The sequence below is a fragment of the Syngnathus acus genome, chromosome 3 (assembly GCF_901709675.1).
Source record: "Syngnathus acus chromosome 3, fSynAcu1.2, whole genome shotgun sequence".
Classification (NCBI taxonomy): Eukaryota; Metazoa; Chordata; class Actinopteri; order Syngnathiformes; family Syngnathidae; genus Syngnathus; species Syngnathus acus.
In genome coordinates this window covers 6,383,884-6,400,294 of record NC_051089.1, presented here as the reverse complement: position 1 = coordinate 6,400,294, position 16,411 = coordinate 6,383,884, and the positions used below count along the sequence as shown (strand labels likewise).

The 16,411-nt window shown below is 41.6% G+C and overlaps 2 protein-coding genes across 3 annotated transcripts; both read right to left on the bottom strand.

The window, feature by feature from the left end:
• Positions 1 to 229: 229 nt before the first annotated feature.
• On the bottom strand, positions 230 to 10,219 carry alpk3b (alpha-kinase 3b). Its single transcript, XM_037247914.1, has 14 exons — positions 10,043 to 10,219; positions 9,759 to 9,957; positions 8,808 to 8,929; positions 8,486 to 8,603; positions 7,438 to 8,302; positions 3,073 to 5,359; positions 2,851 to 2,998; positions 2,665 to 2,792; positions 2,552 to 2,587; positions 2,204 to 2,478; positions 2,044 to 2,132; positions 1,638 to 1,855; positions 1,273 to 1,321; positions 230 to 1,188 (listed from the first exon to the last, which is right to left on the bottom strand). Exons 2-14 carry the CDS (start codon positions 9,884 to 9,886, stop codon positions 897 to 899), a joined length of 4,755 nt encoding a protein of 1,584 aa, XP_037103809.1. The 5' UTR covers positions 9,887 to 9,957; positions 10,043 to 10,219; the 3' UTR covers positions 230 to 896.
• A 2,447-nt stretch (positions 10,220 to 12,666) lies between these two features.
• On the bottom strand, positions 12,667 to 16,340 carry cry5 (cryptochrome circadian regulator 5). Of its 2 annotated transcripts, none has more exons than XM_037247475.1 (11): positions 16,258 to 16,340; positions 15,458 to 15,706; positions 15,196 to 15,390; positions 14,660 to 14,778; positions 14,436 to 14,590; positions 14,180 to 14,320; positions 13,933 to 14,100; positions 13,722 to 13,862; positions 13,510 to 13,661; positions 13,060 to 13,280; positions 12,667 to 12,972 (listed from the first exon to the last, which is right to left on the bottom strand). In XM_037247475.1, exons 2-11 carry the CDS (start codon positions 15,670 to 15,672, stop codon positions 12,914 to 12,916), a joined length of 1,566 nt encoding a protein of 521 aa, XP_037103370.1. In that variant the 5' UTR covers positions 15,673 to 15,706; positions 16,258 to 16,340; the 3' UTR covers positions 12,667 to 12,913. The 2 variants fall into 2 exon arrangements, with proteins under 2 accessions (XP_037103370.1, XP_037103371.1); XM_037247476.1 differs by having other exon boundaries at positions 15,458 to 15,677; positions 16,259 to 16,332.
• Between the last annotated feature and the right edge of the window lie 71 nt (positions 16,341 to 16,411).

The following is a 16,411-nucleotide window of genomic DNA, read 5'->3' as shown; positions in this document are numbered from 1 at the left end:
TGAGGTTAACCTTTTGCATTGTAAACACACACATTGGGGCCCAACACGCCAATCTCCAAATTTAGCCAAGGCACCTCACTGGCACAATGTTGGCGCAGCTTTTTCATCTAAATAAATAGTTTAAGCTAAATAAGGAAGTAAACAAAGCCATGAGGAACTTCAATGTATGCAAACGAAAATATGTGCAAAAACTAGGACAAGATATGATAAGAGAACTGGATAATTGCTCTTTTTATACACACGGCTTTGTTTTATTTTACAACCAGCAACATATACAATGAGAATGCGTGTCACTGTACATCTGTGTCATATGACAACACAATGTTTACATTTCCGCTTGGTTGGCTTCTCGCTGTACAAAAGGTGACTTTATGTTAATAACGGTTAACGTGTTCAATATTTATAACATTTTCTTTTAATCCACAAGCCTTGAACTCTGGTTGTCACATGAAACGCGCCGATAGCCAATCTGTGGGCAAGCTAACTCAAAACGACAGAAGCGTATAACAGTATAACAAACAATTCGTGCCAACCGGCAACAGCGCCAAGTTGAAAGTGAGATAGACAAGTGTTTTTAAAATATATGTATCTTAGTGTCGTAGAAATGACAAGAAGATTTGGTGAGACATTCTCACTGCAGTGGCGTTGCTAGATAAACTGAAAGCTAGCGTAGCTACTACGACTACTACTAGTTATTCTTTGTAATTTATGGGAATACTTTCTACAAGATGTTCAAAAGCTCTGTTGTTGCTCATTCCAAAGTTGGCTTGACTTCAGGTTTGCCACGACGAACTGTTTACGATGAAGTGGTCCAGAGAGTTGATTAATTGACGTAAATGTAGTAAAACAAAATGAAGTAAAGACACGGAATGGTGGTAAAATCATGATTTGTAATGCTAGACTTCAACAGTAGCTTTGAGGCATTTTGGAGCATCTTGCTCAGCCTTCCTGGGCATGCGGGGGCTGCCGGTTACTCTCCGACCAGCCTGTGGGCTGCATGAGCCAGGAGCCTGACTCTTACGTTGCAATAATGGGCTCCTGGAGCCTTTGGGCTTGGCTGGTGCCATTAAAGAGTCCAAAAGTTTCAGTGACCTCAAGCCCAGAAGACCGCAGAAGTAGTTGCACTGGTGCTGTGAGACAAATCCTTCAAATATTTGAGGTTTGCCTTCCATTTGGAGGTTCTGATATCTGCAGCAACAACAACAGTATATGATGAGTCGAAAAGATATATTTGAAGTAAAATCATTTAACGTGAATCATTCGTTGACTAACCCTGTGTATTTGACTGCAACTCCAATGTTGGTGATCTTTGTATCAACCCCTGAAAAAAAAACAACAGTGTAGTTATGGTTTCTACAATTCATTCACATCTGAAAGGATTTCGGTAGCAGTTTAGACAGCAGAGCAACACATTTTGCAAAACAACTTTCAAAATCTAAGCCGGTAACGATCAAAAGTGTTTGTACACTTTCATCTGGGGCTGTCACGATAGTTTCTAGATGACAGCAATAAAGAACAAAACGCTTTAAGCAGCCTCAACGTCGATAGAACCCCAGTCAAAATACTAGCTTTTTTTTTTTTTTTCAATTTCTTAGGACCAATGATGTCATAAACACACACAAAGTATCACAGTTTACCTTCGAGTTGGGTGATGAGCAGGTTCCCATTGGTCCATTGAAAGATCCAGTGCTGCAGAGCACAACACTTCAGCTCTACCTCTGAAATGGCTTTCATCTCAATCTTCCCCGCATGATCCACCACGACATATTTCCGATAGACTCCAGCCAGGTCAGCCTCCACGGTGGCATAGGGGACGGTGTTTGCTGGCCGATACATCAAGTAGACAGGGATGACCCTGGTTTGTTCAGGATCGGTGTTAAGTGAATGTCAAAGCAAAGACCAGCGATATGGAGAACATGTCAAGTCTATCCAGGAACGACTGAGAAGAAATTTGAACCCAAGACCTTTTGACTGTGAGGTAGATGTGCTAACCATACCACAATTTTCACATTTACAGTACGGAGAGCCCAAAGTCAAACTCACTCGAGAGGTTGCCCAAAGTTCTCAATGACTCTTGCCTCTGCAGAGAAGATTTTGCAGTACTCACGAGCCAAATTTTGAATTTTACATTCCTGTATGCAGAACAATGGAAAATATCAGGTCCGAATTACTTAGAAAATTTCAATTCGGCAGAGAGACACACCTGCTTGACTAAGTCCAAGTTCCTGTCTGTGAGGTAGTGTTCCTCCTTGCCACCATAAGCAATGTGGCGTTGGGCTTTGAGGATACACGTATGACCAGACTCAAACACAGGCTCAAGGCCATAGATGACTTGAGCCCTCCAGACTTTGTTGGCACAGCCTTTGCCAATACAGGATTTGTGGACCATCACACGACCAAACAACTTGCTGCCCCAGACACCACTGTCAGCCAGACCTTTGCTGAACACCAGTGGCGCCATTTCGATTTCTTCTCCAACTTGATGACAGAACATAATAGTTGGAAATGCATTCAACTTTTGGTTGTATTCAATGCTAAGATCTGATCTTACCACTGTGGTCCATACGAAGGGAAATCCCTGCCAAGCCTGAAACACATTTGGAGAGTTTTGAGTTTTGTTGCAGCTAAATAGTTGACTTAATAATATGCAAATGAGATACATACTGTCTGGCCCAAGTAGAAAGTCAGTTGAGTCACTTCCGTAGTCATTTGTGATAATACATTTGTAAATTCCAGTGTCTTTACTTGACGCTTGAACGATGGCCAGATTGACCTGGCTTTCATCCGCCGCACTGAGACAAACACTGAGATCGGTCGTCGTTTTTTCCAAGACGTTTATATTCTTCATACCTTTTTTTAATCCGGGCAATCTCCAGTTGATCTCTGTACCAAGTGATGGTTGAGTCGGTTAGAATGTTGAAGAACTGGCACCACAGTTTAAGGTGTCCCATGGCATCAGCAAAACTTTCACTGCGGATCTTCCGGATAACTTGAGGGGCTAAAATGAAGAAACTTGTACTTATTAAAAGGCATAACACTAAATTCTTTTGGACTACCATTCATCTTCTTTACCTTTGCATGGATCCCGTCTGTCCTTCTCGGTTTTCTCATTTTGGATGTCCTCATTGGATGGTTGGCTTGATGTGTTAGTCACAACGGTCATATTCTTTCTTCCCAGCATCGGCGATCGCTTTTCTACAGGAGATGTATCGTTGTTCTGCTGAAGAAGAGGTGACCGCTGAGAAGAGTCTGATCCAGGACTGGTGGAAAGCGTGCTGCTCAGTGGGGAAAACTCTTCCTTCGCAGGTTGGTGATCAGATGGTAAATTGGTCTCCTCTGGTTTGTCCTTGGAAGTAGAAGTAAGGATCTTACGACGGGCCCCTGAGGCCAATTCTTGAGGAGTTGCAGGAGTAAGAAAAGAATCACAATCTCCTTTCTGCAATACCGGACTGGCTTCGGGACTTAAATCTTCACCCTGAACACTTGTACTGGGAACTTTCAGCATACCCTGTGAACAACTGACTGGACTGTTTTCCCTTATCAGTGTTTGGGAAGTATTTTTATCTGTTCCCTGTTGAATTTCAGCATCAAATTTAATATCTGGGATGAACTTTTCCACAAGACCCAAGTCTTTGCCTTGATCACTTTTGCCGTTCGATGTTGGTCTTTGAGTTGCTTTCTTCTTGTGATTTACAGGATCAGACGTTTTTGAAGAACCTGCAAGGGGAATGACTGCAACATCTTCATTGCATTTTATGCTGAAGGGATCGATAACAGATGAAGGGGAGGGACTTGGATCTTCCTGATGAGTACTACTCTTTCCCAGATTATTTTGCGTTACAAGATGTTCGTTTGGAGGGGTTGCATCAACAATTTTTTTAGGTGTGCTATCAGGTACTGACTTCCTCAGTTGAGTTTCCACCTCTTTAGAATTTACGGGAACAGAAGAGTAGTTATTTAAATTTGTCACATCTCCATTTGCTTCCATGCCAAGGGGATCAATGACAGATGAAGGACAAAGACTAAGATCTTGAAAAGCCCTTTTCTTCCCAAGATGATTTTGTGTCATAAGGTTTTCCTTTGGAGAGGTTCGATCAACATGATTCTGAGGTATGCCATCAGGTGCTGACTTTCTCCCTTGAGTTCCAATCTCTTTTGTGTTCATGGGATCAGAACATTCCTTTGAAAGACCTGCCTGGGTATTGTTTGTCGCATCTCGGTTCCGTTCCATGCTCAGGGGATCAATGACAGATGAAGGACAAAGACTCGGATCTTCTTCAAAAGTCCTTTTGTTTCCAGGATGACTTTGCGTCGCAAGATGATCCTTTGGAGATGTTTGATCAACATGATTCTCAGGTATGCTATCAGGTACTGACTTACTCCCTTTAGTTGAAATCTGTGGATTCACAGGATCAGAACAGTACTTATTTGAAGGAAAGGCTATGACATCATGATGGCATTCTATGCTGAGGGAACCAATGGCAGATGAAGGACTACGATCCTTTTGAGAAATCTTCTCTCCTAGATGGCTTTGTTGTGCAAGATGTTCCCTTGGTGTGGCAGAATCAACATTTTTGCTGGGTTTGATGTCAGGTACTGACGTCCTCTCTTGAATGGTAATCTTACTTTGATCAAGGTTTTGAGATTTGTCACCCACAGCGGTACGTGATCCAGAGTCTGCAGAAATGTCTTTAGCAGGACTTGTTGCCGCAGACTCAAGAGCCTTTATTTGGGCTCTCATAAGTTCTGCAACAGATACAACTCTGGTGACAGGTTTGGGGATTTCTTGGAAGTCAGTGGCTTGCTGCTCATGTAAACTGGGATTTTTTTGGTATGGCCCAGCAGTTTCAACTTCAGTCTGTAATTCCGAGTTGGGTTTTAAACTAGACACTTTTTTATCTTTATGAGACGCAACCATGGGATTAGCTTCGTTAGCTATTTTATCGTTCTTTTGTTCTGGTTTTTGAATCTTAGGTGCAACAGCTGTTTCAGTTATCTTCTCTTTTCTCACCACTGCTCTGTTACCCTCTTTACTGTCTACCTTCTTAAAACCTTGTGCTTCTGTCCGTTCAGAACTCTTTGCTACTAAATCAGCTTGGCTTTGTCGGTCTGCAAATGAAAGGGGATGCGATTTTTGTAAGACCGTTTGGCTTTCCCTTAATCCCTTGGAATGATGCTGTCTGTGTTGTGGTGATTTTGGTGCGACGAAATGGAGCCGGACGTCGTTTGTTGCAGCTTCTCCTTTCGATGGGGGTTTACGCTGTGGTTGTGCATCTGCTGCTGCCAGACGCCGGTCAGGTGGAGGCTCCAGGTTGACAGGTGCATCATTCCTACTCTTCCATGTAGGGGCCTGTGTAACCTTGGAAAACAATTCAAGCACATGTTGCCAGGCTGTAAATACTAATGATACTTTATCCCTGGCTGTACAGTACATGGGTAAACGTGTAACTCCAACAACAACAATAGTGTAACCAGCAACAAACAGACAAACCTGGAATGACAGACGACTGTAGATTACCGTAGTTTCCGCACTATAAGGCGCACCGGATTATAAGGCGCACCTTCAATGAATGGCCCATTTTAAAACTTTGTCCATATATAAGGCGCACCGGATTATAAGGCGCACCTTCAATGAATGGCCCATTTTAAAACTTTGTCTATATATAAGTATATTTGGACACGCCTGCTGTAGTGGCTCAATATTGGTCCATATATAAGGCGCACCGGATTATAAGGCGCACTGTCGGCTTTTGAGAAAATTTGAGGTTTTTAGGTGCGCCTTATAGTGCGGAAAATACGGTATATAAAATATCAGACACTTGTGGCATATGCTTTTATGGAATGGCACTTGCGGCATCATTTTTTTTTCTATTCTATTCATGTAGTGATTTGTTTCTTTTTCCAACACAATTCTCATGATTTATATGTCCCACTCAAATAGCACAATGGATGCTCCAAATGCAATTTTGTCATTCCTCTGTGACAATAAATACTTGAATATGAATCTGAAATGTTTATCCATTCTGTAATATGTGTATTCAGATATGCTCATACGTACGTGTATTTTTGTTTGCCATTATTAGCATTATATACACGTATTGATTCATATAGATTCATAAAGAATATCATATTTTTTCTGTCATACCAAGACTGCCAGGACACTTCTCACTTCTAATCCTTGGCGCCCCGTGTTGGGCACATTTGCACAGCAACCATGTTTCTAGTGGGCAGAGATAACCTAGTGACAGGCGCAACTTACGTAAACACTGGAATAGAAATATAGTCTGATTTAGAATAAGCTCAACAGTTGGTCTGCCAAAGTAAGTTGAGACAGTGAAGATGGTCCACAAATGTATTCACGAGCTCAGTAATGGTATCACCGTCAAGAGTTTTATATTGCAGCAATATTCTGATCCATTATTACAAATAATATTGCTTGTGCTACATTTAAAATTCATTCCTGTTGAGTTACAAAAAGGTGACGAGTTGTGCGTATCGGCTCTCTGAGTTGTGCGCCAGACAGTGTCAAATCCACATCACGTCTGAGCATGAGCTATACCCCCTTTTATAATTAGCAAGAAAGGTTCCCTGAGTCACAAGACATTCCAAAATAGATGAGATAAGCTAGGCTAATAATGTTCACGGTTTTTGTGCTGCAAAAAGTGAACTCCAAAGCTTTTAAATGCTTCCGTGTTGATTGCTCGACTGTATTATGACAATTATTTGTTTAATTTGTTGCGCATGTTTTCCCCTCAATCTAATCTGGAAAATCTCAGGTCAATTTTGTGTTGACGTGTGATTACAATGGAATGTCAATCATTTTGAGAGGCACTTCAGTGGAGCTGCCTTTTGTCTCACTGATGTCAGTAGCTGTGGTTGCGTTAGCGCTTGCCTGGAAAAAACATTTCTAATCATAGAAAGGCAAAACAAATTTGTCTGATAATTACAACAATAATTATAGTCTTGTAAATGATGACCCTGCAAAATTCATACTCTTTGTAACATCTCAGTCTGAGATGAGGCAGTGACTAAAAATTAATTTGTTTTTAAATTTGAGCAGGTTGGAGTTAGTATTTTCGCCTAATGCTGTCATACCGAAATAAGATAAGCAGCATATTGGGAGCAACTCTCGGTATGACGCAATACTGTCCATGGTCCCCACGTTAATTCATAAGTCATTCACTGCCAGCCGAGTTAAAATGGACGTCTATAGCCGTCAATGGGAGCGAATGATTTCGAGGGTCTCATTAAGAAAAGTAATGCTGAGATTTTTCTTCTCATTGCCAGCCTGTTGCATGTGTAAACAGAAGTGCATCATCGAGCTCCATTGGGACTGGAGTGCGCTAACATTTTGTTGCTATAAATAGCAGCAGCTTGTGTTGGCTGGCATGATGCTCCCATGAGCTCATGGGAGGAGAGAAAAAAAAAAAAGCTCACCTCACTCTGCGTGGATGGATTCTTTTGCTTCGTTTTTGTTTCCTTTTGTGGCGGCTGATCTGGCATCTTCTCAGGTAAAGCAGTCTTGTTTTTGAGGACTCCATCCACACATCCAGGGTCAGCTGTGTGCTGCGTGACTAAGCTGGAAGGCTGTTGAGGTGAATTTTGAAGTCTGGAGGGCATGCGAGGGTTCTTCCCCAACACTTTCTCGTCACGTTTAAGTACACTTTCCTTGTCTTTCCTTGCACTTTCTGGAGAGCGAAGCGCCTCCGAGCTTTTCTTCCTTAACAGTTTCCCCAAAGTGGCTCTGTTTGGACGTTCCGTCATGTTTTTGCAACTCTCCACTTCCATGAGCTCCTCCGAGCTGGTCTTTCTCATCTCCTCAGGCGTCCTCTCACCTCTGGAGCAAATTTTGATCTTCTTCTTGACAAAGGGAGTCTTGGCAGTGCCACCCACGTTTGCGTTCTCATTATTTGTTTTTGTACACGTTTTAGTAGAAGGCTTCTCCTCCACCGGTTCTTCTGATGGTTCCTCCAATCTAACCTTTGAATCCTCACAAACGGATGGAATTAACTCCTTGTTGACGTCATCCTCTGTGGAGCTGGGCGTGCTCAAGAAGGGTTCCATGGTGGAGCGGCGTTTCCTCAGCGAGCGTTCCGGGCTGATGGTACGAATGGGCTCCTGGTTCTCCTTGCCGTCGGTCTCTTTGCCACGGCCATCCGCCTTCTGCTTGATCTTGGCAAAGTAACGCTGGTGGATCTTGAACTCGTTCATTACACCCACCTCCAGAACTCCGGAGCACGATACGATGCCTTTGCTGTTACTGGCCGATACCTGGTAGATGGCTGCGTCCTCCACTGTGCAGCTGCAAGGAGAAGACTATTCAAATTTTGGGCAATCAGAGTGAACCCAAAATTTCACGGCAAACCAATCAAATTTTATGTTGAGAAATTCAACAAAATATTTTAGGTTTAGCTGATTTTTAAGTTGTTGAAACTGTGTTTGCTCCAAACAATTTTTTTCTAGGCTGGACAATAAGTATACATACTTGTAAATATGCAGAGAATGGGTTTGCCCATTACGAAATATTTCATATTTCGGAAGTCCACAGAATCTGTCCAACTGTTTATCATCCTTATACCAAGTTAGTTGAGGGATAGGATAACCTGTAAGACAAAAAAAAAATATTACTACTACTCCTACTACTACTACAAATAATGATAAAAATATATAAAGTGTATAAATATATTTTTTTGCATATTACACCAAAGTATGGTGGTTTAAAACAAGTCTTACAGTTATTATTTCCTGATTAAATATGTTATCCCAATTTAGCTCATATGTCACCCTTGACAAATGTGGCTGCTCACCGGTCACCACACAGAAGAACTTGACGTTGCTGCTCTCTGACACGGCTCTGGACTTGAGAGTGGTCAGGAAGGCGGGCTGCGTTTCCTGTGTCAGTTGAGCTATCACGCTGCAGAGTGTGCTCCTATGCAGAGAGAAGACTTTCAATACTTTTAGTCGAGCTCAGATCTCCACCAAGGTTGACTTGACCTGGATGATTAGAATATCCTGCTAACTCTTATCACCGCAATAACATCTGCTGGCTATGTGGATTTCGAAACTTTTCTGTTTTGATCCAAAATAATACAAAGAAATCATGTTTCATTAAAAAAAAAAACCACATAATACAACATTTGGACCATATCTCATTATGGCTCCACACACACATGCTCACACTTGTGTTTTTTTCATGTGATGCCACTGAGCCATGTTTGGTGTTGCTCTCCCCCTTGGTGTTGGGGTCAGTGCTCATTTCCACAGCTCATTGCAGGCTACTCATAAGTGAGCAAACCAAACATGACATAAATATGCTTTTAAAGCGTCTATATGTGCATAGCCTTTGGCCTCTAGGCACCACTTGATGTTGCTGTTTGATTAAGCAATGACTAAATACGTAGTAAACACTACTGCTAATTGGCTTTAATGAACGGCGTCTTGAAGCATAAATAGCTGGTCTGTTGTTTATATTTATATATTTTATTCATATTTTAAATTTATGGAAAAAGAAATTCGGGATTTATTTTTCAAGCATTTTTCTTTTAGTTTGCCAAATTTCCAATTCAATAGAGCATTGAATTATTTCTCCACTTTTTCTGAAAAAATTGGAAATAGACCAAATTATGTTGCAAGAGCCTCCGGTTCGATTCCAGCAAAATATTTTCTTTATATTCTCATTGCATGTGGTCTCTGTTAGGCCCGAGTAGTACATGGGCTCCAAAAGAGTCTCTCCTGCATAACGTCACATCCCACTGTACCTGTTCTCTGGCCGGACGTTGGAGAGGTAGCTGCAACCTCCAGGCCGGTTATTGCCAGTGCTCCCGTTCCCTTGGCCGGATCTTCCGCTATCCGAATGGGAGCGTGACATTGTCCGCCGCGAACCCATTTCAATGACCGTCAAAGTTCTCTTCTCCCAAAAATCTTCCTTAAATTCCTTCAAGTTACTTTCGATGGCAGCTGCAAGGGAATAACATGCTAAATGAAGCCAAACATCAGATCAAATCAGCGCCATGTGCAAGTATCCTTAATGCAGTGCACTCACCGTGGAAGAGGTCACGCACGTCCCTCTTTGACAGATGCCCCACAGCTCTGACTTGAGGCTCTGTGATTTCCAATCAGACAAGAGCATGCGTACACAGGCGGCTGCCGCACTATTTTTAGTGGGCCCTCAAATAGGCACAAGAGTGCATCACACTTTCCCACCCAACCTGCCTGCACCGCACCCCGTACACAATAGGATGCACCAGGCGGCACGTCAACCCTGCAGAAGAGGAAATAATCATTTAAATGTGAAAGTCAAGTCACATGCATATTTGTTGTAAAAAAAAAAAAGAAAATCCGATATGTGATACAGTGGAAAAAAAGTGCTCCATCCTCAGGCTTCATTTTGTATCCCAAAGGAAAAAAACAATTGAAATAGAACATCCCTATAAGGGTACAACTCACTAATGACTGCATGCATGAGCTTCTCATCATGACCCACACACAGACCCTCTTTGGACTTGCATGCATGACATGAAGAATTAAGGAGTCCTTTTCTCCCTCGAGAGGTACTAAATGAAGTTAGGCGACAATTTTCAATTATTGGAGCGATGTCACGATTTGAGTGGTCTGCTCTTAGAGTGGTCTGCACTGCGGCAAACAGCTGCCATTTTATTTTGTGAGCAGGGTTACCTCATCATGGTGGAGATATTTCAGACAGGGTGTGTACGGATGGATCAAAGGTTCGGAGTGTGGAAACATTACAGAGGTAATGTGAGCAGCGTTCCTGTCTAAACAAACACGAGGAACCACAATCTAGTCCACCAATTGGAATCCTTGGCTAGATATTTTTTTTTCTTTCAAGCCTTGGTTGTTTTGAAAACTTGTTAACCTGAGTTAAGTGTTCCCCAGACCTGTTACAAATATTTTGATGCCTTGCCCAGTACAAATCTAGTTGATTATTATTATGTTATTGTTACGATTAACAAGTTGACACCTACTCAGAATTCATTTTTAAAAGCTTGTTTGGTAGCAGGACAGATAAATCAAATTCTGCAAAAAGGACAAGGCCATTTGTTTGGAGGTATTTAGTGAGATTTTTTTTTTGTAATGAAAAATGGCTGTCTTGGCTCGCGAGGTTGTGAAATTCTGGCAAGAATGTGAGATATGTGATGATACAAAATAATGTGGAAATATGCCCCCTTGTGGCTGTGATGAGAAATCTGATTGGATGCTGTGAAAGCTGAGATGACGTCATTGTGAATTTAATGCTCAAATGCATAACTGGAAAAAATTAAATGGCTATAACGGGTTTTAAGATCACTCCAACCATCATCAATAACGACTCCCCAGATATGTAAAAATATTTTTCGTATCAAACCTGAAGTTGTATGAAGTCACACTTTCGACATCAATGGTTGTTGCCTCGTGATGATCTATGTATAGCCGCCACTCCAAATCTCACTGTGGCTTAGCAGAGCAGATTTATAGGTGGGGGATGACAGACAAGACCACGTTTGCAAGGGACTGTTGTTTGGGATGTGTGCAAAGGTCACATCATCACACTTTGGTGCCACTTCATGAGGTCATGTTATGACGCCCCAAATGCGTCGAAACGATAAAGATTTACTTGATGTTAGGTTAAAAAAAAAAAAAAAAGATTGAAATTGAAAATGCATTCACAATAAATCAAATGAAGTCATACCTCAAATTAAAGGCCTTGAGGAATGCGGTCGCAATCTGTAAGAATTTTTATAAACATGCCAACAACAAAATTGTAAAGCAAAAAGCGACGACACGAAATATCTCAAGTGTCAGCCTCCAAGCAAAATAAAGTCTTTTGACCTTGACGGATCAGAGAGAACTAACGTCAGCGTGGTTTCATTTTTCTGGACAATTAAACACCCACATTTATCTCTGTGCTGGACTCCACAATCTGAAACTCTGATGGATAATCTTGTCTGCAAATGCATTCATACACTTTAAGCAAACTCAATAATCTCTTGCTTTAAAATAGTGGTGTCCAACAAGCAGCGGAAATCTCCCCCTCCCCACTGTGAGCGATGATGATGAGTAAGCGAAGAGGTCCACTATTCTCTCCTATCTATCCGCCATACAGGAAACAACAGCTGCTTGAGGACACGCTGTCCCACTGATCCAAGCGCCACGCTTCCAAATGTTTGCAATTGTGACGTGTCGACGCAGATAAACAGGGAGGGTGAAAAGAGGAAGAGGAAAGGGGGGGGGGGGGGCACTCACATGCATGCAACACTGTTTTCTTGTTTGATGCGTCTCTATGGAAACTGTGCTCGGCTTTGACATCATCTTCTGGATATTCACACCGGTGTCAGGTCCAAGGAAGCGGCAACGGGAGAACGCTTGATTTGCCGGGACAGCTGACGCACTCACACACACACACATAAGGGATGCCGGCACACTCTTAATGATTGCGTCACTTGAGTTAAATAAAGCAATCAGGTTTTTCTACACCATTGCATCTCCCCTTCTGACACTAGTACAACTTGTTAGAGGCTTGTAACTAATTTTAAAGCCAGTAGGTGACTAAGCCCTTTGCAAACAATCAATACTACCTCACCATCAATTGAGATTTTAGTTTTTCTATTTTTGAGGATCTTTTAGATTTGGGGAAAAAAAAAAAAAAAGTCAAATGACCATAAAAGATACTTAATTGAAAAAAGCATGTCATGTCTTTTAATACAAATGTCGGCCCGAACATTCCAGTATGGCGAGAATAAAAGTAAACATGACTTTTCCACAGTACACCAATAACTCCAAACATCTACAAAGGTATTAAGAGACATGCATATCAAAATACCAACAAAAACAAGCACTTAACAGTATAACCAATGTAAACAACTAAACCAATGTAACCTATTAAAAGAATAGCTAACTAAAGGACTGTTAGCTTGACTTATTTCTTTGCTTTTTTGTTCAACATTTCCACAACGGAGGGCGCCTTTCGCTTCACACCTGCAAGACAAAGCAACAGAAGGGAAATACGTTATATGACCAAAAGAAAATATTGCATATGTTCTGTGAGCATGTTAAAATGAGCACCTTCTTTCTTGCTGGGCGATTCTTCAGTGTCGACGGACCTCTTGGCGTAGGCCGACTTCATCCTATTTAAGTTCTTCTTGCTGATGATTTTATGGTCCACAATGGGAAGCGGATAATCCTTACCCACAATGCACCCTGCTGCCTTCTGTACACTACTTGGAGCTTTCCAAGGCTCGTAGATGTACTCAGTGGGGAATTTCTTCAAGATTGGAAGGTACTTCCTGAAAAGATTGCAGATATGAGCAAAAAATGGTGACACTTTGTTTAGTTTTGAGCTAACATGAGTTCTCTTGGAGATACTCTGGCTTCTTCCTACATTTAAAAAAAAAATATTGTAAAATTTTTAATAAAACAAAATAATAATAAAATTATTATAATTAAAATATTATAATAAAAATATTTATTTATTTACAAATAATTATAAACAATAAAAAAAAAAGATATTCATACTTGATGTAGTCTCCATCTTTGTCAGTCTTCCTGCCGAAAGCCACAGGAGAGTAGACCCTGAAGTACTGGTGGAAGAATGTGCTGGCTGAGAGCCACTGCCAGTTGCCCGCATTGAGAGCCCAGTCGCCGTCTAACAGCAGCTCCTCAAACACCTTCAGTAAATATAGATATGAATTTCTAGGAGAGGTTCAAATGTGGTTTGATAGGTTTACCTTCTGCCCTTCCTCCCAGCTGATCCACAGATCTCCTCTTGTGAGAAAGCAGGCCACAGCATGTCTGGCCAGGTGATGGATCCATCCTTCTCGTCGAAGTTGGGTCATGATGGCGTCAATGAAGGGGTAACCAGTCCGAGCCTTGACAAAATAAAGGCCCTCGTGACGACATGCAAGAAAGTGACGTGGTAGTCAGACGTGATGATCGTACCTCCCTCCAAGCGGTCAGGTAGTCATTGTTTGTGTCCCAGTCTATTTGAATGCAAGCAGGATTGCCCTCCATCTTGTTGAAGTTCGGGACGCCGACACTGGCCGTGTAGAAGAATTCTCGCCACAGTAACTGTCCGTGCAGGGACACTGGTGGATCGGAATGCTTTTTCTGCAAGACAATTTGAAAATCAAAGGTTAGCCAAACCTTAACTTGAATTAAGGTTGACAATTAGCAAATTGATACTCACCCCCTGGTAGACTTCGGTCAACCTCCACCAGAACGTGCGTGCAGACAGGCACCCTAATGTGACGTAAGGGCTGAGGACCGTGGTGCTCGGGCTCAAAGAGTTGGGAGACGTCTGAGGTTTCTCAAAGCCGCACACCCATCCCTGTCGGCACACACACTTGCACATTACTGAATATGAACAACATTAAGAAAAATGTGACTTTTTTTTGGTTACAAAGTGATGATATGTAAACTTGCAAAATGAAGATGAGGATTACAGTATTTTGCATATTTTCCTCTAGTCGCCTCAAAGCTTCTTGTTCTCCTCCTGGGAAAGGTTCCTCTCCGAGTTCCGCTATATCATGACCGAGCTCATCCAGCGACGGGATCGCATATTTGTTTGCGTCATCTTCAGAATGAGGGGTCTTCACACCTTTGACGATATACCCTCATTACTTATTGTGCTGCGTTTATTGCATGAAAATTAAAAACGCTTCCATACCTTTCATGTCCTCTGCAGTGGGAGCAGGGATTGGCTTCTTCGGCGGGCCGAGGGTCTTCACTATTGCCTGCATGCGCTTGTATACGAGGGAAGCTTTGCCATTATTTTCCTCAATGATTCTGGGAAAACACATTCAGTATATATTGTTGGATTTCATTTTTGAGACTGAAACATCTGAGGAGGTAGAACTACCTGGTTTTAAAGTGGCTATTGAAAAATTTGCCAGAGCCCAGATCTAAATCCGCTAGAAAATGCGTGGGATGAAAAACTATTGTGCATTTGTGAGTATAATCATAAATATAACAATAACAATGTGTTTATTTAAATATTTATATTCGTAAATGCTGAAGAAAAACTATCATGAATAAATAAGAGTTCATCAAAGTGCATCAAAATGTAAAAACAAAAGTGACAAATATTTCACTGTGTGGTAAGTGTATTAAATAAGTTGTACTTTTTAATTGAACTCCTAAAATGAGTATTGAGATGGACCAACATGTTTCTGCATTGAATAAAAGGGGGAGAAGCGCAAGCACCTGTTTATGTCATAAAGTGTGTGGGACACTCTATAAAGGACTTCCACGCTGTGTTCTTTGGCTAGTGTGGCCACCTTCTGGTCACGGGACAAGCTGTAAGGCTCTGTGTCATACTCGTACGACAACTTTGTTATTTGCCATTTGTTGAACAGTTTGGGGAACATCTCCTCTGGCTTGCCTCTGACAACAAATAGCCTAAAGCAAAGACCGAAAACATATTAGTCACTAGGATGATCATAGTGGTAATGCTGATTGTATCTACCTGGAGTTGAGTTGCCTGAGGCTGAAGTCTAAGTCTTTGAGCGCCCCCAGCAGGAATCTCCAGCGGTTGATGCCCACCGTTTTCTTGTCAAGGAGATTTGGATCAAGGATGAACACCGGGTAGAGCTCCTTGCAATCCTTCAGAGCGGCCATCAGAGCCGGGTTGTCGTGCAGCCGCAGACCTTTACGGAACCAGTGGATGCATGTGTGCCCCATGTCTGTGTTCACAAGATACAATGAAGTGAGAACTGTCAAATAGTCACAAAATGCAATGAAGATATGTCACTGTTAGAACTGTAGTAACCACAAGATCCGTTACACCGGCACCATCTCCAAAACAATTATTGAATAGCAAAAGTCTGGCATGTCTATTATGGAACAAAATGGTTACATTCATTATTATGGGTGAACGTAGTTTCAAGGGCTGTAGAACAAGCTATTTCAAATTGGTTATTTTCTTTTGTAACATTTACATCAAATATTTTTTTAAGATAAATAAAAATAAATATAATGTTCCTAGTAGATCAGTTAATCTGAAGAAAAATATCAAGTTAATTTTATTGATATTTTCTCTGATTTACACTTTCGCCAACAAAAGTATTTAAACTTGCATAGGTATTTAAAAACGATTTAAAACCTGCTTGCTATGCTTCGTGGGTGACATGAAGACTCAATGCAGACATTTCAAATTTTACATTTTAAAATGCAGCGATTGAACCAGTTGCTGCCACTATTAATTTGTCAACGTGAACACAAACTGACCGTGAAAAAAAAAAAAATTCAACGTCAATAAATCCAACACAAAGTCGTCTTTTATTCCTCTCGACCGATCCTTGTTGGTACTCGATTTGTTTGGTAACAGGCACGTTGTTGAGTTATGAAACAGGAAGTGTGCTAGCCAATCAGAGGACGATGTAGGCGGGGCGTCAGTGGTGGCCACACACGCTGTATTTGC